Genomic DNA, 21,035 nt, shown 5'->3' on the forward strand with positions numbered 1-21,035 from the left:
CAGAGATTTACACTAGTTCGGGTTAAAAGAAGAGGCAGGCAAGGATTGTTAGTTTCAATTTATTATTTGATAATTGACTAGGTTAAATTCTTTAGCTACGTTAAACAAATTTAAGATATATATATTGAAATATCATTGGACTCTAATAAAATAAATTACTCTATACAAAACGTAGTTGTATTGTATTTCACCGCAAGAAATGTAATTTTATCGACCTTTTTTTCGCCATTGTATGACGAAGCAAATCTCTACTGAAATTAAGTATATTTTCTATCAATGTTGTTCTTTGGATCTTTTTCACAAAATATTTAAACCCTGGATACAAGATTTTGGTCAGTCAATAGACCCTATGCAGAAAATGAGCTAAAACGAGGCTAGTAGGGCGAATTTCAATGTCAGCCATTTTTACATAAGGTCTTTAGAGTTACGCTTACGAAACACGTGACAATGTTTATTCTTCATTTGCCGCTCGTTGTTTTGAGCTTCTCAGTAAAATTGAGTAGTTTTGTGTCATCATGAAAGGCCAGAATTGTTTTGCACTATTTTCATCTATGTACTCATTTTTTCTAGAAAACATAAACGTGAATCTCACCTTTGCCGTTTGTCGCGAAACGCGGCGATCCTAAATCTCTCTACTTAATATTATTCATTTTCTACGTGAATTTCGCCTGTTAGAACGATAGTTGGCGGCTCCACATCAGCTTTTCATTAGCAAATGTTTGCGCAGGCGGGACAATCATAAGCAAGCTACACACAGCTCGCTCGTCTCTTGACATGGATCCTTGGTCAAGCGCGGCAAGCGAGGAGTTGTGGGCATCTCTCCTATCAATCCCCACGCTGCCGTTCTTTCATGGAGTGTAACGTCTGGTAAGTGGTGGTAAGTATGTTATGAAACTAGAATTGTGTCACACGTGCGAAGCAACAGCGGCAAGGAAGAGTTACCGTCTCTGTGCCATCTAAAAGATAACATAATCAATACATTGTCTGTGTTTTCAAAGAATTATAAAAGGACATTATTAGAGTTTCGGAGAGCGAAAAAACTGTTGTGTAAGACAAATGATTCAATCAGAGATTGCATTCTTTTAGTTCTTCCAAATATCTGCGAGTGTTGTTATTATATCAATTCTATTGAAACACTGACAAAATGTTTAATGAAGAACCTTCGGGAAAGTTATCATGTTTCCATAGAGTTGTAAAAATTATCGCCACGCTTTGAACTAATCCGAGCTTGCGCTGACAAAGGTTTTAAACATTCGAACAAAATAAATCTAAAACCTCGGCGTTTTCAAGGCAAACATTTAAAACTCTCGGTTGGGTGATTTAGTGCCCGTTGACTCGAGCTTCTTGATAAGTTTTAGGTCGTTTTGAAGAATTAACTGAAATCTTTCGCAATTTCCACCTACCTTCCGCTGTAGACTTCCGAGTCCGGACTCAGTATCACAGGGGCCACACTAATAAAGATAAATTACACAAATTAAAAACAGCATTCATGAGTCGCAAAAGAAAAGAAAAACAGCTGAAAAATCACAATCGGGCATAAGTTCGTCAACTCCGCGGAGGACAAGGGTTTATGACTTCCTAAACTGCTTACAAGAAGCTAAACATGCGCTCTAAAAATAATGAAATTCAGTGTAACAATCCAAAGAACATACTTGGGTAGTTTAAGAAGGTTGATTAATTCCTGAGCTCGCATTAGCAGGTCCGGATAGCACTCTGGATCAGAGAGAAGCTCCTGAAAACAGTAATATATTTTTGACAACATTCGCATGACTGTACACAGATCATTAGCACTTGCACTTAACGATAGCACCACAACAAGAATCTCATACAAACCCATCCTCGCAGATCCCGGGGCAGATAGTTGGGACAAGGGAAAGTCAAAGCGGGCGACAATTCAGTGTTTTTGGCCCGCTGTGACTTTCCCTCGCCCCGACTATCTCCTCCCTGGCCTCCGAGGATGTTTGCAGCAATAAAACTTCGGCGTCAAATGGAAAAATAAATAAACAAACAAACATCTCACGGGTTTCTGCCGCACAACTTTACTCAAACACAGAATGGCTCTCTGTATCACATCCTGGCATCTTGAGGCAAGCTACGAGAAAAGAAAGAAATCCAGTACAGTGAGGGAACAGAGTCTTAATCATACTGAAACACATCTCACTGATATCATTTTCTCAAAACGCGATTTTAAAGAAATGCAAGGAAAAAAGGAGGAGAGCTCTATATTTTGAGATCGGCTTGGAAGGTTTAACTCTTACCTTTGCCAAGGTTGTCATAAGAACTGATACAAGCCTTCCACTGAAAGAGACCTGCAGGAAGAAAAACAGAAACAAGGACAAAGGAGACGAGGGTAAGAAACCTTTGAAAGCGCATAACAGTAATAAGAATTAAGAAGAAATTAGAAAGCAAAAGTCAGTTGCAACATTCAAACTCTTCGAGAATGCACAAGGAAGGCCGAGAGTACACGAGAAATGCCGAAAGCGTCGAGAGAGCTTAATTGTTATCGACGAAAGTGTCGAGAGTGCATGAGAGTTTCTGCGAGCGTGCGAGAATGCACGAGAGTTGCCGAAAGAGTCGAGAGTTCAAGAGTTGGTATAAGCGCACGACCGATCAAGAGTTGCCGCGAGCGCCCCAGAAGCTTTGAGTAGTTAAGAGCGCACGAGGTGCCGAGAGAGTACGAGAGATACAGAGAGACGCACGAAAGTTTCCGAAAACGCACAAGAGCTGCCGAGAATGCACGAGAGTTGACCGAAAGCGCGTGAGAGATTTAAACCGGACGACAGCGAGAAGTTGAATTCTTGTCAACTTTCGTTCCCGTTTAGTCCAGGCTTTACGTTTTGACAAACGTTATTCGGCTAAGACGAGCAGGATAAGAGAAAGTTTTACCTTGCTTGGTGGCGTCTGCATTACCACTTCATATGTCAAGGCTTCAAATGCCTGGAGGAAAAAGATAAAAAATACGTTTTAGCACAGGCCGACTGGGCAGGAATGTTGTGACTGGGCACAAAGCTACGTAGTCAACGGTGAAAAAACAAAACAAAACAAAGAAAGGGAAAAGTACTGCTTACCTCAAAATACTGCACGATGTTTTGAACGGTACATCTGCTGTCATGCGCAGATGAAGCAAACTCTCCTATGATCCACACCTATCAGGGCAAAATTCGCAAACATTCAAACTTGACCTGTGTTCAAATGTTACACCATTCAAAAACCTGCAACTTAAGATCTTTTTCATTGACTTTAACGACATAACAAACATAACTTTTATCACGAAACAAGACGTTTTCGAACTCACCTATGCTAGCAGCATTCAGGACATACTGTATATCTAATATGAACAGAGACTACAAAATATCTCGATTTTTTTCTAGTTTACAGAAACAGGTAACCCAAAACGTGCCACAGGATAATCAACACAACTCAAGATTAGGTTTGCGTTCTCCTTCGTTGAACGCAATGAACAAAGTAAATCACTCGTTAACGCATCCAATCGGTCTGCGGAATATCATGGGCTCGACTTAGCCAGTTCGTTTGTTTGTTCGTTCATGCATTCAAGTATGCATCATGCACGAATGCATGCCACGAGCGTGCGCTCACTTCAATCATTGTATCAAATTTTAAACCACCGTGCAGACAGGTCAAATTTAACGCAAGTACCATTGAAACCTTCTTTTCTATCTATTCCATAACCCCTAATCATGATATGTTGCACAACTCGATTCAAAAGGCTCATAGATATGTTTTCATTAACCTACCAAGTGCACAAAAAAGGTTTCTCTGGCTGGCCCAAGGTTCTTCAGTCCGCTAACGAAGTCCATGATGTCCTGTTGATACCTGACAATCAGGTTTGGGTATTTCTGACACAGTTGCACCAGCCGCTCTGACAGTAACCTGGAAAATATGTCACACAATCCCTGTCAAACAACACTTTACTTCCACCTCGCTGTTATGTGTTTGTTTCGGTTTGTTGGTTTTAAAAGGTGTGCGAGAAATGTTTTTCAAACTCAAAGTTTGCTTCACTCATAGAGGATAAACGTTGTGTTTACATGTATTGAGTCCGGCCTTAACTCTATCCGTCTGATTCAGACGGATAGAACGTGTGAAGATCGACTGTGGGACAAACGTCGATCTTTTCATGAATTGAACTTAATGAATAAATCCCGCTGACCAAAAGATTCGTTTTTGCTGCTTTGAATTTGGTTCGAAGAATTATGTTCGACGTTTGATAGAACGGTCGAGCTTTACCCATTTGGGTCGACCCAAATTGCAATTTAGTTCGTCTCATGTGAAGTTTGACGTTTGACCCGTACCTAACAGGGGCTTTGGGCAAATTTAGCTTCGTAGCTGAGGGAGAGGTTCCCTGCTGCCACCTGTATCTGTTTACATCAAGTGGATCAGGTTTTCATTGGGTATATTGACTCAAACAGTAACAGACAGAACTCAAAAGAAAGCAAGCAAATGAAAGGAAATTTTTACTTTTCGCACCTTTACAAACTGAAGCTCATTTCATATTCGAAAGAACAGCAGGTGTTAGACACCTATGCGATTTGCTTCACCACAGGTGGTTTGCATGACCGCCATGTTGGTTGGCAAAACAAAAGAAAATTTGTTCACAAAGTTTGTATAAAAATGGCAGTGAACTCCCAGAGGAGAAAAATCTTTTTCCTGTCCACCGACATGACCGACATGACGTCACATGCAAACAATCAATTACAAAGGCTGCGATAGTTCCTTACTGAGTGAAATCTACTTTTACTAAAATATGTCTCGCAATAGATTATTTTTGAAATTGGCACAGCTCTCCCTCTTGTAGCTTGCGTGCAGACGTCTCCTGCACTCTGAAAAGTGCAACAAAAGAAATAGAAGACGTCTGCACGCAGGCTAGCTCCCTTGGAGATTTTAGAGAGACTTTTTTTTCACGAAAAAGAGACGAAGATCTTTTAACATCTCATACAAAACATAACAATTAACGATCAATTGGTGGTGTAAAAATAATATTTTGAGATATTAACTTGCTATAAGTTGCTTTGATAGCAGTTTAAGTTTGTAGGACAGCGTTTTCCGTTATATAGTGCAGAACGAGTTCCAATATAGCCATGATTGCAATAGGTATTTGATTATCAAATCTCTTTGTAAAACGAACATAACCTTTCTTGGTGAAATCCGTGCGCCACGTTTGATGACGCGTCAGGCAAATTTTATGCGCCAATAGTAAACCATCCTCGCTGCCTTAGCGGAATTAAGATATGGGAGGTAAAATTTAGCCTAGGCAGGAGGCCACAAGAAAGTGAGAAAGGTAAAGCGGAACGTCGCCGAAGGGAAGGAGGGTGGGCAAAAATATCCTACGAGACGAGGCAGAGCGAGTAATCTGACAAAAGAGGCAAAAAGAACCACAATAATTTACTTAAATAAGTAGACGGGATCCCTAGAGAGCCATCAAGAAATGAACTATTTGAAAAAGGTGTTTAAAACAGGTAAAAAAATTCCGTAAAATGTTCAGACATTTTTTTTGTCGAACATTTTTGTGATTAAAGTACCAAAGCAAGTTTGAACTGGCACAAACCAGGAACATTACTTTATCCAACAACGAAGCAAGAAGTTACGTTTGAGAAGGTTACTGCCGAACTTTACGCATAAAAGCAAAATCAACTACTCAAACAGAGGATGGTAAGCCTGTTTAACAGCATACATACTCGTGAATCTCTTGCTGGTAGCTTTGCACAGAATACAACAGTCCAACTCTGTCTAGTATAACAGGCATCATGCGACTGATAGTCTCCTCATCTGCTTCTTCCAGAACCGTGGCAAACATCACACTAGAAAAGAAATACGGTAGAGCACATTTGGGGCAGTTTTACTGCTGAGATTTTTACAGCATCTATGACAAATGCGATTTAGAAAGAAACACATTTTTTATCGTCGGGTGAAATTTTTTCGAATCTAGGAAGTCATCGTCATTATCAACATAAAATGATACGAATGTTTGGTTTTATCAAAGTGAGTTGATAAGGTAAAATTGGCTCCGTAAAGAGACACAAGAGCTCGTCAGAGTGTATCATCGTCGGAGCGTCTAGTGCTAACGCTTGAAATGTCAGCTTGTGTATCTCTTTACGGTGGCCAATTTACTTTATCAACTGAGTTGAGAAAATAAAACATTAGTTTTCACTCCACCAGCGACAATGCCCACAGTTTCTTTAGAGACTATCCTCATTTATAAAATTATATGAAACTGAAGAAACAGCTTAGGCACTAACTGAATTTCATGAAATACAAAACGTTAGTATAACCAAAGTTAATATAGGAGAATGGTTATGAAGCCAAACAATTTTCTTTGTTATATGTTTTTGTTAACACTTTTGGCCTTGACCGTGCACAAACCACAATAGATTTTGAAACGTGTTGGAGCAACTAGCCAATAGCTGGCCAGCTGGCCAACTGGCCAATAACATCACGGCTTACTGACAAACGACCAATAACATCTCGCCTTTGTTGACCAATCAGGTTAACAACCAGAGACATATATACCACTTACTGACGTTCCAAAATTCACTTGACTCTGTAGGTAACTTCCGTTCAGGTTGTCAAAACGTCAGTCAAAGTCACCTCAAACAGTCCTTCTCAGGACTACACTCACCCTCATCTACACTCATTTACTTACTTAAGAAATGTTACTGTTACTGCACGGTCGCGGCCCTTCTAACCTAAATTGCAGCACCATTGTTATGAACTTTGAACATGGCAAGGTTTCATAACCAGTCCTTCAATTAACTATGGTATAACAAACATTTGCAAACGTGTCCAGTTGATTGTTCTTGTGCTGGTTTTGTCCTCAGTAGAAATAGAAATATTCGATACAAGTTTTACTAAATGACTGATCATAAATTGACAAGAAAACCTGTTAGTCTGCGAGATGAGTAGTTTTCAAGCGATTATTATTGCACGAGTTGTTTCCTTTCAGCATTAACAACTGTTCTGAGATCACTCAATATCAAGGACTACCGTACATGTGTAGAAAAGGTTTTTGTGAGCGGCGAATTGGTTGTTTCGGATGTCACAAACACATGGAAAGTAACATGGCTAAATAAATGTGTCCTTTCACACCCTCTTCTCACCATGCTTCTTTTCAACTGCTACTTACTTTAACAGAACCGGAGCAATTTGCGCAGACACCACAACACGGGGCTGCTCCAGCCTGTCTTCCAACAATGAATGAAGAGTTGCAAGTCTGAAAAGCAACAAGAAACACACCTTGTGGCTTTACAAAGGTAAGGTTCGTGTACGTGAGTCAAGCTTCCCCCTCCTGCCCTCCTGTTAGTTTTAGGATCCCCGGCCAGCCTCGGATTTAATCTCATTCCTCTCCTCAAACTTTTTCTTTACTATCACATCGCACAAATGTTTTGTGCTTATGCAGCGGTTAAGCTGAATACATCTTAAGCATGTTTTAAACATTTTTGCACTTTCTTGACAGATTGGTTTTAGCATGAGACTCACGTTCTGTTTATCACACCTTCAACCAAGCCTGTTGATTTAGGTGATGTATATAATCTTGATTGGTTATCAGGCTAATAAATTACTGTTCTCGTCCAAAGCACATTGCCACTAGATATTATTTGATTCAAATAAATAAAAAATAAAACGAATTTCAGTGGAATCCATTGAGTGGCTCTTCTCTCTACTGTTCCCAGGTCAAATTGGAATTTGGAAATGTTGGTTTCTGTGGAGGGAGGAAAACTGCAGTGGTGAGAGCACTCGCCTCCCACCAATGTGGCCCGGGTTCGATTCCCGGACTCGGCGTCATATGTGGGTTGAGCTTGTTGTTGGTCCTCATCCCTGCTCTGAGAGCTTTTTCTCCAGGTACTCCGGTTTTTCTCCCTCCACAAAAGCCAACATTTCCAAATTCCAATTTGACCTGGAAACAGTGGACGAATAGCCACTCTGTAGATGTGCCATTAATTAATTAATTAATTAATTAATTAATTAATTAATTAAAATTAAGGCAAATAAGGTCTGTTTTAACCAGAAACCGTTCAATATATTGTCTGTAAAACACTTTACTTGTCTATGGTGTCCCCGTGTCCACCCTCAGGCCTCAGAATGAAGCTATACAGAGGCCGGTATTCAGGCATCAGAAATGTGTCAGCGGAGGATTGCTGACCAAACGTCATCTGGTCTCCACTGTTGGCTTTTGCTGTTGGACGCCAAAGTAGTCAATTTCAGTTGTAGTTTGCAAGAGTTCTTAGTGAGATTCTGACATGGTTTGAGATATTAAGAACAGTGTCTCACGCAAGTTTCAGAGATAATTAAGCACAAAAAAATCGCAAAAAGCCTGCTTTAAAATACGTATTTTTTTTCCAGATTCCAATAACCCTTGCTAAAATCTGCTTTTCCCGTATAGTCATACCATCAGGAGATGCGCAGAACGAATGCGCAGTAGCAAAAGGAGGTGACATCCTTAACTAACTGGTTGTAGTATTTTTCAGGATAGTTATTCCCCATAACTGTTTTTTTTGACCGGGGGTGTGGGGTGTGAGGCTGTTGGATCAGAAAGTTCTTCATTTGCTCCTCCCCCCCCCCACCCCCACTGGATGGAGGGTGAGGGCCAGCAGTTGCAGAATTGGAGGTATGTGACCAACTAACCTTTTACGGCCCACGATGTGCACAATGCTGCCGCCAAGCAAGGAAGATCAAGAAGAGCATGAAACACCTGACAACAGAAGAACAACAACAGAGAGTAAGATGAAGAGGGACAAATCTTTGATGACAAGGTTCCTGGTTTGTTCGGTTTATTGTCATGGTAATAATATTGTTAGTTGCACTCACCCTAGACTTTGTCAAATTGGGGTAAGTGCAGATGAACACTAACTGAAGAAGAGACTTGTTAATTGTGCTGAGTAAAGGTTCATTAATGTGGCATGTAGGCCTCCTTGGCAGAGTTGAAGGACACCACCCAAGACCACACGAGCACAATATAATTATATATGTTATTAACCGGCCGGGAGGTCCATTTAGGGAAAAACTGTGTCCGAGGTCGTGAGTACGGCAGCCTCGAGCACAGTTTTCCGTTTTTCCCTATACTTACCGACCTAGATCGGCGAATAACATGCTTATTTTTTTCTGTTTTTTTTTTGTTCTTTTTTAGATGATCAAGGCAAATTGTAAAATTAAAGTGTGATTTCATTTTCATTAACACAAGGCTTACGCAGAACATTTATTCGCATGTTTGAGCGAATTTTTCAAAGATCATTGTTTTGTTTATTTCGATACTGATTGCTATAAAATATCATAGTTTGTTTTTTTTCCATTTATTACTCCAGGATATATTTGAAGTCTGTTTTATCGTTAGTCTAGCCTTTTTCTCTAAGGTTTACGCATGGCTTTCTCGATAAGCAAAATTTAACAAGAGAGTGACAGTGCGACGAAGCGCGCGTAGACTATTCACAAACCAATTCGCCTCGACCATCTTCAAAACCAAAAAAAAAAAAAAAAAAAAAACAGAAAAAAATAAACATGGTCGGTCCATGTAGGGAAAAACTATGCCCTCGATCTTGAGTACAGCAAGGCCGTACTCAAGACAGTTTTTCCTATACGGACCTCCAGGCCGGTGGGGTGTATATATAAATTATGTACATGTAACTGCGGCTTGACAACTATGGCCTGCGCGATTTGACAACCAAAAAGGGAGATAGAGCCAGGGAACAGATTCGTGGGAACATATCCTCAATGAACCCTTCCGAAGCTTTTTTACTTCCATGACAATAATTAGGACATATCTCAATAACTATTGACTTTCAGGCCAAAAATTAATCTGCCAAACCGTCAAAGGCCTTTGTCATAAATGGCGGCTAATAAATTGCTCTCTTCTTTTAATCATGAGACCAACTAGCTTGTTAGCACGTCCAAAATTCAACAGAATTACTCCGTCTTGAAAAAGGTCTATTCCTCTAGATCATAATGAATGCTTTTGTTCAACTTGAAAAAACCATGTTAAAGACAGCTCGAAGGATCTGAATGAACATAAAATGTTGGTTAAAATACTTGAGTGACAAAGAGACATAGACAAGGTAACTACCTCCACAACAGTATCCTTGTTCAACATGGCAGGCAACAAGTCCATAAATTCCTTGACATAAGTCCGTGGAAACCATGCCAATATCTGTACAGTGTACATAACAAAATGCATTTTGAAAGTGAATATATGAAAATTCATATATTTGAACTGCGGAAGAAAGAATGAAAAAGTGAATGATCATTGCAGTTATATATGCAACTAAAGCAGTTGCAAAAAAGAAAGCCTGAAAAAAAGCCACGCTTGAATGGGATTTGAACCCATGACCTCTGCTATGCCGGTGCAGTGCTCTACCAACTGAGCTATCAAGCCAACTGGGAGCTGGTTATATTGTGAATTCGTGATATACCCTGAATTTTTTTCAGGCTTTGTTTTTGCAACTGCTAAAGATGCGTAATAACGGCAATGATCATTCACTTATTCAAAATGCACTTCACTTATCACAAAAAACTAAGAAGAGTGAAGGCAATAATATTTATTTATTGAAACAAGACTCAGCTGACCATTATAATATCATAGTACCCCTGTGATGAGTTAACACCTACCTAGTCAAGAAAGAAGGCTTACCCTCTTTTTGTATAAGAATATTGTTTGGGTGTCTTTTGGATTTTGCGGTTTTGCGATTTTGGATTAGGGACTTTTGTGGAACTTTTCGGGTTAACACGCATTTTCAAATTTGGGAACAGAGTGATTGATTGATTGGTTAAGTGATTGACTGATTGATTGATTGATTGATTGATTGATTAATTGGTTAAGTGATTGACTGACTGACTGACTGACTGATTGCTTGGTTAAGTGATCAAGTGATTGATTGATTGATTGATTGGTTGGTTGATTGATTGATTGATTGATTGATTGATTGATTGATTGATTCATTGATTGGAGACCTTCACCTTTCCAATTGCCATGGTATCATTGTATTTAATATTGTTAAAATATAGTAATGGGAGCTTTATAACAGCTGCAATGGATACACATCCACAGAATAGCTCTTCATCCACTATTTTTAGGTTGAATTAGAATTTAGAAATGTTGGTTTTTGTGGAGGGAGGAAAACCGGAGAACCAAGAAAAACCCTCGGAGCAGGGATGAGAACCAACAACAAAGTCAACCCACATATCATATGGAGTCAACTCCAGGAATTGAATCTGGACCATATTGGTGGGAGATGAGTGCTATCACCACTGCTTCATGACAATATTATAATTGAATAAAACTATTGAAACTCACCTTAAACAAATTTGGAAAGTACTTTGAAAGAATGCTGGTTGAAAAGCAAAGTTTTTCCAGGTTTTCCAGGCAGAAGAAAATAATGTCAAATGCAAGGGAAGAGCTGGCAAAACAACAAGTTGTTTCTATTAACAGCATCATCAAATTAATCTCAAAAATTTATAAATGACTTGATATGTCTAACACTTCTTATAATTTATCACTAAATTTTCTCCACGTCTGATTTGTTGAGACTGATTGCATGATGTGATAGTGCTCATCCATACACTATCAGGTCAATCAGTCAAAAACTCTCAAACAGACTTGTTGCATTTACAGTGTATTGTGTTTATATATACTTTTAATGTATATTGATTTCCTTTTTTCGGCCTACAAGAGAAGACATCTTCTTTTTAAAATCTTTTTGTCTTGAAAGTCAAGTTTTGGGGCTTTTAATGTACGAATGCCAGCTTCAATTATTTTTATTTCGAGAAAAATTTAGCAAGTAAAAATTAACGGTAAAATCAACAACGTTTTGGAGTCGTCATGACACCATTTTCAAGTTAAAAATGATTAAAATAAACTGTCACAAATAGTTCACTGAAGACTAACATAATAATTATATAATGTCACACAAATAGGTTTGGTCTAATTGAGTCCAATTGGACATTAAGAGATGGTGTCAATTCGAGCCAAACCAGTTGCATGACATTACATAATTATTATCATGTTAACCTTCAACCAGTACTCGGTGCTTGGATGTTAGTGAAACACTCTTCATCCGGTTTGATATATTAACTAAAATTCAACATAGTCCCTTATTGCCCCCAGTCCTTCAATTCAAACTAACAGTTTAAAAATTCATACAACAAAATACCTACCTAGAATAATATGAACTTAACACTGGACCAAGCAGAGTTTTACAGGCAGGTTCGGGATCAAATACAACGGTTTCACCTACAAAATAACCACAAATGAATCACCTCAAGTGCTGACCAAATAACATGAAATTATTGGTTCACAGCTACTCAAGTTCATACTAAAATATGTGAAAGTTTCCCTGTGTTGAGCTACAAGCAATATTGCAAAAAGAGTTAAGACACTCACTGTTTAGTGTTATAATGGATACTTTTAAGACACTCACCATTGTATTACTTGTCCCCCCCCCCCTCCCCAACCCCTTATCAATGTTGAACGAAATTTGCAATGACATTCAACCTAGCAAGCCTCAACATTGCAGGGGAGGGGGGGTTGAAGTGTATTACATTGTTCATTGCCCTCTTAGAGTGCATTATTTGCAGGAAATAGGGAAAATGCTGAGATCATCTCAGCCTTTAAAAGGCAAAAAGTTTTTGCAACTGCTTATAGCTTCTTCAATGAAAGCTTAACAACTCTGCACTCACCATGATTGAGAAGAAATTGCACCACAGGAATCAGAGCTCGTTTCCACTTATTTATGTCAGAAGTAACTCGAGCATAAAGTCTTCTGATGATCTCAATCAGTTTGGGAATCAAAGATTTGTCGGTGGAACATAGGGTGTCTAGGATGTAGATGGCTTCTACTACACACTGTAAAAAAAATAACAATATATTGTATGCATTGCTAAAATTCAGAGAAAGACCACAAAAATTTCAATTACTAAATTCAAGGTGTTAATTGCAAAAAAACTACAATCCTGGCCTAAAATTTTGGAACAATTTCCAAAATTCAACACAAAACACCTCCCCGCCCGCATGCAATGTTGTAATGTTGCTGTGTTTATGTACAGTCCCAATGATTTCAGTGGCTATCAACACTGCTTGGGGGGAGAGGGCTTCCAGAAATTCGCAATGACAGCACCACCAAGTCTTATAGCGACTGGTTATAGATATCCAAAACACAAATGTACACTGCAAATGCAATTTTCCTATCTGTCCCGGAAAATATTTGCCAGGATTGTAGTAAGTAACTTGTTAGTGATGTGTAAGAAAAAAGAAAAACTGCTTTAAAGTAAACAATTATTCTATTTAATTTGCAGTTGAATTACTTAACATCTGGTAACACACATAGTTCTCATGGTTGCGTGGCTTTATGTTGAAGAATCTTGTTGTCAAGTTAACAAAAGAAAACAACTGAGCATTGCTTTTTACTTGGGCCATAAGGCAGCACGAGTTAAGTTTTCGGTTGCGTTATCAAATTCTTTTTTATTTTTTTGGGTCGGGATGGGCTGAGAGATAAGACTTCGGGCCATGAGTTAAGTTCTCGGTCTCTTTTTTTGTACTCGGGCGGTACAAGTTAAGTTTTTGGTCGCGTTATCAAATTCTTTTAATTTCTTGGGGGGTCGCGATTGTCCGGAACCCATGTTTAGACAAGGTATTCACCTTAGGGCCTTCCAACGATCATACCGGAAATTGCTGTTAGCGTCATCATGACCCTGGGTCACATGAACAGATGCGAAGAAACTTAATCTGTTTATGTGTCTATTTTTATAGTGTCTTTTGTGCATGACAAATGTCGTTTTTCCCTGTATTTTCTGACTGCAAGAAATGCAATTCTATCTGGTGGTTACTTGTTGCCTCACTATATCTCAATATATCTATCGATTTGGGGGAATTAACGATGCTGGAGGTTATCACTGCCAAAAGATTGTAAGCTTGCGCACCACGCAGTCAAATATGGCCCGAGTATAAGCTGAAAACAGCTTCTTGTTCTTCCTGGGACTGGAAATTTGAGACAACAATAAATTACATTTATTTAAAACAAAATGCCAACTGAAGGGACTCACTGCCTCAATTAAGATGATATCTTGTTGTTTACTTGGTTCTGTAGGAAATCAAATTGAACAATCATCAGTTATTTAATAATATTTATTTTGACCTTCTAGATCTTGTTACAAACTTCATTTACCCTCATGGATAAGGGAGTTAGTTTCTAAGGAAACTACGGTGCTGCACTGGGGTGGGGAGTAGCAACAAATAAAGGGATAGACGCAAAAGGGGTGTATACTGGTTTTTTTTTTGTTTAAATTTTTTCCCCAGGATCTCACTAATTCTTTACCAGCATATACGGACTTTTTGGGCTGTTTTTTGCTCAAGTTGGTGCAAAAAAACAAAAAAACAAAAACAACCACAGAACAATGTTCTTTATGTCAAAACAAGTCCACGTGTAAAGAATTAATGAGATCCTGCAAAAAAAAAAAAAAATTCACCTAAGCGATATGCACCCTTTTTGTGAGAATCCCTTCAAATTATCAGCAGAGTTGATAACTACATGTAAAGGTAAATTGGCCATTGTAAAAAAGAGATTTGAGAGCTGATGTTTCAAGCATTAGCCCTTCAACAGGGCAAATTGCTCTGCCGAAAAGCCAATGCTCAAAAATGTCAGCACTTGAACCTCTTTACGGTGGCCAATTTACCTTCAGTTATCAACTCTGTCGATAAACCAAAGATGCATTTACCCTAAACTTAACAAGGTCAACATTCATAATGGGTTCAGATAATGTGAGATAAACAAGTCTAAGACCACCAAATCCACTTACATTAAATCACAAAAAATTTACATCCATTTAATTTAAAAATTGTTTCATTTAAGATGCACAATATTTAGACTAAATTGAACCTCTAATTTGGTTGCTTTAAAAAAGTAACACTTACTCCTTTCGCTTTGTTCCAACAGCCTTAGACAATATTCACATGCTCTCTCCTTCAACTCTTGTTCCCCAGTTTTTGTACCATGCAGACTTGAAGGAAACAGTTTGGAAAAACTTAACAAAGAATGACTCCTCTGATGTTTGGAGTGCTTTGCTTTAGGCTGTGGCTGACCCTTGTCGCTAGTATCCTCGGTATCAAGAGGAAAACTTACAGGAGTCTGAGGCCTAGACCCACTATCACTTGACTGCAATGAATCTCTATCATCTGTTTTATCAGGAAATCTACCTAAAATGGGGGAGTGGGACATAGGCTGGTTACCAGTCTCCTGTGGAGATGAGCGTGACAATGGTGTAATAAAGCCTGTAGAAGATTGGGAACCAATGGAAATACTATCCATAACAGTGTTGGGAGACGGAGATTCAGACAAATGAGTCCAGGATTGGCTGAGGTTCTCAGTGGAGCTTGAATTTGATGCAGTTGTAAAGATCAGTGGTGAGCGTCCACCACTTGGTGATGCAGAAGGTGCAGTTGAGCTGGTAAATGTGACATGCTGCAGCCAAGATCGCAGCATGGAAAAACTGTGAATGTTTAAAACTTGATCCGGAAAACAGTACTGGGCTGTGGATCAGAAACAGAAGGCAAAACTGCCAGTGAATACTGTATCATGTTAATTTGTTAGGTGTAGCATTGTTAAAATTAAAAGCTTTCACTTAGGGGGTGTTTACATGATACCGGCATGACTTTCATCCAGGTATGAGTTCACTCCAGTTCCCTCTTGTGGCTCTGTATTCGTTCACATGATACAAGCACAAAATCTCATACCAGAGCGAGCCACACTGGTGAGTTCACCCCGGTAACTGTACCGGGGCGAGATTTTCATTCTGGTACAAAAACTCATTCCGATGTCATGTAAACTCGGTACGGCTGTTCACTCCAGCATGAAATCAGTCTCCTGGGAGCCTGGAACGGGTAGCGCATACACATTCTTCGACATCCAATCCAATATGGTGTCACCTGGGCATCACAATCACGTTTGTCGACATGAAGTCTCCATTCATGTAAACACGGTATGAAATCACGATGTCATATCAGTATCAAACTCGCACCAGGGCAAGTTTTCACATGTAAACACCCCCTTCGAAAAATTTCTTGACGTGATAACTTTTATAGATGGATCGAGAAAAGAGGTTCAGGACTCTGTGGTTTTGTCTGGGCATTTTTTAAAAGTAATGTCTGTCCATTCGTTCGAAAGCATTTAGTATTATTTACATAGTTTTTATTTTCGCACTTTCTCATGTTAATTTCAGTGCCAATACTGCTTTAAATACTTGTCACAATTTACATTTTCTCCACCCTGACAATGACGACACTGAAAAGTTGGTTTTTATTGTTCATTTTTGGTTACAAATGGCTATAAAGCAGTGTTTTGTATCCTGGGATTTTTTTCTCTTTTTTTAACATTTTTATCAATCCAATCAGAACTTTCTTGCTATTATTAGTTGATTTATGAGAAAATAGAAATAGCTTTTCCAAGAATCTAGGGCTTTTATTTTCCGGGGGGGGGGGGGGGAGGGAGATGCCTCCAATCCCCTAGGAGGTTGTGCCTACTGTATCACACTAGGGACACTACAGCTGCAGGTCTGACCTTCTCCTACAACTGGCCCCATTTTTGAATTTCCTGGACTCACATTTCAAATCTGACTACTTTTCACTTACCAATACTCAAGACGGTAAAGAAATATCTTGAAGATGTTCCATCTACCTCTGCAACTAACTGGTACTGTGAAAGAAAGGATATGTACATGTATTAAAAACAATTTACATTATTACGAAAAAAGGGTGCTGTTATGTTTTAAGTTTGCATGGTTTAAATAAATGATAGATGTATTTTTCAGTCAGTGACACAGGAATACTCAGAAAAGAAAATCTGAGTTTAGCCCACTCGGCCCAGGCCTCATCGGCTAAGTTTCAGGTGATATTCCACACAATTTTGCAGGATAATAATTATTGTTAAATATTCCGGATAATAATTATTGTTAAATATTCCCCTGGATGAATATTCACCAATACGAACTTCACCTTTGCCTTTGGCAATTTAAGATGAACTCCTTACCGCTTTAGTCTTGCCTCCTCTAAATATCTGTCTCTGATATGGGTTGGGTGCAGACACTGTGCTGGCATTTTTTAGCCAGTTAGCCATCTGTTGACTCACTCCACTAGCATCATCTACAAAAATAAATATTAAGCCACACAAATCAGGTCTTAACCCTCTCACTCCTAAGAGTGCCATATGGCACAAGAAGTCATTGCAGGCCCAATATTGGGTCAATTTGCATCAAATTTGGACACCAAACAGATCTTGGAGAGATCTGCACAATGGAAGCATAAAATCCTACCCCCTCCTACATGAGACATGATTACCCACCCCTCCATTTTTTTAACTTTTTCCTCTTACACTTTTAAGACCAAGTCACCATTTGACAAGAAATTATGTGCTGAGATCTGCAAATTAAGCTATTGTTTAGGGGTTAATATCCAGTGTATCCGAGAAGTGAGATGTATTTTGAGGTTTATATTTTCTCGTTTTAAACACTTTTCATTCTTTTCTGTTACTTCCTGTGTCTTCGCTGGAATGATTTATACAATGCCCCAGATAAACCCTTTTAATTGGTGTATTACAGTTGGTGTAGGGGTTCACAGTTACTGTTTTACAAAAATACGACATTTCCCATGGGAGTGAAAGGGTTAAAGTAGCATATGTTATAAATGTGAACGTTTAAGCTTTTTTTTTTTTACCAAGAAAATAGCAGTATTATAATAATTTTTTATTATTGTATAAATGTTTATAATTCCCCCCCCACCCCCTCACCAAAGGAGATGTAAGAACAAAGGACAGATACAGAGCTTGAAATTAGAGGTCGTCCGGTTGCCCTAGATGACTAAAATGTTTATCGGGCAACCAATTTTTCCGAGAAGAAACCTATGGACAACCAAGGCATGACAATAATTGATCAAACATCAGCAACCACAGTGGTGAATACTAACTTTTTGATTACATCCAACAGAACAAATATTTGCTTGGTCAGAAGATTTTTAAACCTTAATCTACTTTAAAATGCAGCTTAAAGCTACTGTCTTCTTTTATGTCAGTTTCCTTCTCAAACGAAAGCAAGTTCTTGGAAGTGCTATAAAAGGCATGCGAGCAGCCACGATAAATAGCTCACAACAGCTTTTACTAGTCAACTGTGCCGTGCAATGAAAATGACAACAAATCGATTTTCCTTGCTTTTCATAGTTCCTTGCAAGTTTTGAGCTCCACTTCTACCTTAAGATTAATTTTTCTCGTGGGGATGAAAGGAACTCTGCAAGTATGGTGACAGCTTCAATACCAACCAACATAAAATCAATTGCAATATGTGCAAGCCAGTTTGCAAGTTGAGTGTCATCATAAATCCTCCAACTTGCCAAGAGAAACTTCAAATCAAGAATTTTCGATTAGCTACTTCAAATTTTGTTTTGATTCAAACAAAATTGCTTCGAAATATCGTTCTTAGATTAGTGAATTCACAGGGATGCACTCGAATTTTCACACTGCCCTTGAATATGTTTGAAATCTTGGTCGAAAAACCAGGACACTTCGCCCAAAATATCAGCAAGTTTTCGGTTGAAATTCGACAAAATTCATTTGCATTCTTTTTGCAGTCCTGCAGTTCTATTTTGACACATTCCACCTGGCACCAATCATTTCTATTTTGTGCTAGCTTTTGTCAACATCTCATAATGCCACTTTTGCAGCCATTTTCCAAATCCTCCCCCCTCTTCCACCAGCACCAACCAGAACCCCCTTCACAAAAAATCTCTGTTTAAGAGCTAAGGATGCCCTAGCAGAGATCAGGGAAACCTGAGTCTTGGCTCAGGTTGCCCTCCATATTTGTGGATTGGGACAACTTGGAAATAATTCTAATTTCGAGCACTGTACTGCAGACGCAGGGACCATTCCAGATTATCTTCCCCCTAACAATCCAATAAGAACCAACAAGTCAGCATGTTGCTTCATGAGCAGTCAGGGAAGCATGTAATTCAAGCAATGTTCTCTCAGACCAGAAGCTAACTTTATAGACGCTCGAATAAGATTATCACCTTACTATCTGATCTGTTGTCCCATGTCTTCGATTTCATGTCTCATTCTGTATATAATCCCAGTGTTTCTATGATTCTTCCCTCCAATTCAACAACTGCTCAGTGCTGCCATTTTGAAAATTTACTCAGTTCCAGTTCTGTGCTGCTCTCTGAAATACCCCAAGAAATGCTAGGCATGAAATAGTTTTTACTTCATCATAACAGGCTCATAAGATGAGAGTGCATGGCTGACTTCCACATTTGGAAGTAAGCCATGTGTTTTTGTCCTACCATCTGGGACGTACACAGGGTTTTTGACCTTACGACATAAAAATGAAAACAGAAAATGATTTTGCGATTGTATTTCCAGTGCCGTAATTGGATGAAATGGTGGTATCTTAGCAACACTGGCAGAGATTTCCTATCCAGCATTTTTTGGGGTATTTCAGATGGCAGTGTAGAACAGGAACTGAGACAATTTTCAAAATGGTGACAGTAAGCATTAGTTGTATTAGAGAGCGATAATATTGCAAGGAAGAATCATAGAAAAACAGGGATTATATATGGAACAACAAGGCCAATCAAAGACACAGGCCAACAGATCAGATGGCAAGTGATGATAAAACTCAGCTTTTGTCTGATAAAACACTGCCCAAAATTCATGTCTCCCATTGTTTCTTGAAAAATGCCAAAATGTAATACTTAAAAAGGAGTAAAATATTCAATGTGTTGGTAAAAACCTTGTGATATCACGCTGTCATCAACATGAATTAATAACTGCAGTGAGCCAAGGGACAATGTCTGTAGCTCCACAGGCACCCCAGGTTTAGTTAACCATCTGAAGCAAAACAAAAATAATCTGAACAATGCTCACTATCTCAAAGAGGAATGGTCCAACTAAGACTTAACTTACTGTACAAGTTGTGGAACATGACTTGACCAGTAACCTCTTTCTTGGCCCTGTAAAATGAAAAACAAATACCTTGAATGTGACCGGTATCCTACAGCTTGAAAACAGTCAACTTTTCAATTTTAAGAACCTTTGCAACTGGAGTACCTTGGGGGTGATAAGGCCTCCTTGTTAAGGAGTTTGATTGATTGGTTGAATGATCAAATGTGTGACTAACTGACAAACTGACTGACTAACTGACTGTTGGATGGATGGATGGATGGATGGATGGATGGGTGGGTGGATGGGTGGGTGGATGGATGGATGGATGGATGGATGGATGGATGGATGGGTGGGTGGGTGGATGGATGGATGGATGGATGGATGGATGGATGGATGGATGGATGGATGGATGGATGGATGGGTGGGTGGGTGGATGGATGGATGGATGGATGGATGGATGGATGGATGGATGGATGGATGGATGGATGGATGGATGGATGGAAAGATGGATGGACAGGCAGACAGATTTTACTAGCTATTTTCTTACCTGTACCCAAATTAATGGCAAGATTATGGGAATCCACTTCTGTTCAACAGGCGGATCCATGCTAGCAATGACAAGCTGACTACAAGGAGTTATTTCACGCAAGATGGAAGAGCACAGAAGTCGTAATCTCTTTGGACCTTGCTGGGGTTCACTTGCAACACTTTTAAGTTCCTCAATCAATTCCGTTGGTAGGCTGGTAAAAGAGAGTAAAACAGATGGGGTGTCACGTGCCTAACCTTGTAAAAAAATGCCAATGACAATGTAAGACAATTTACCATCTTCTTCGTCTTGTTGCTGCTAATAATAAAAACAGTCGCCTCAAAACATTCGTACACTCCGAGCCACGTTCGTTACTTTGCAAAATTCCCAGAACTTTGGTGCAGAATTCTTTAAAGTCTGGTTCTTGCAAAATCCTGCAAGGAATAATAAATACGCAGAAATATTTCTAGATATTGTGAAATATAATATAATCCAAGTTGAACGAGACGAAGTTCCGTTTATTAAATATACACCTTGCTTGTTTTACTATCGTTGAAGGATCACTCAAATGCTCCGCCATTTTGAAACGATGA

At 39.1% G+C, this 21,035-nt stretch overlaps 1 protein-coding gene across 1 annotated transcript; it reads right to left on the reverse strand.

Annotated features, from left to right (window-relative positions):
• Positions 1-43: 43 nt before the first annotated feature.
• LOC146468777 (AP-5 complex subunit zeta-1-like) lies at positions 44-21,035 on the reverse strand. Its single transcript, XM_085124148.1, has 25 exons — positions 20,976-21,035; positions 20,739-20,876; positions 20,464-20,656; positions 19,938-19,984; positions 19,765-19,862; positions 17,019-17,131; positions 16,622-16,685; positions 14,909-15,523; positions 14,041-14,078; positions 12,679-12,844; positions 12,157-12,232; positions 11,297-11,399; positions 10,070-10,153; positions 8,638-8,704; positions 8,056-8,188; positions 7,139-7,225; positions 5,694-5,816; positions 3,756-3,891; positions 3,069-3,146; positions 2,887-2,937; positions 2,259-2,309; positions 2,021-2,092; positions 1,653-1,732; positions 1,404-1,451; positions 44-956 (listed from the first exon to the last, which is right to left on the reverse strand). Exons 1-25 carry the CDS (start codon positions 21,020-21,022, stop codon positions 887-889), a joined length of 2,778 nt encoding a protein of 925 aa, XP_084980274.1. The 5' UTR covers positions 21,023-21,035; the 3' UTR covers positions 44-886.

The sequence above is a fragment of the Pavona decussata genome, unplaced genomic scaffold, assembly GCF_977016875.1.
Source record: "Pavona decussata unplaced genomic scaffold, jaPavDecu1.1 SCAFFOLD_129, whole genome shotgun sequence".
NCBI lineage: Eukaryota > Metazoa > Cnidaria > Anthozoa > Scleractinia > Agariciidae > Pavona > Pavona decussata.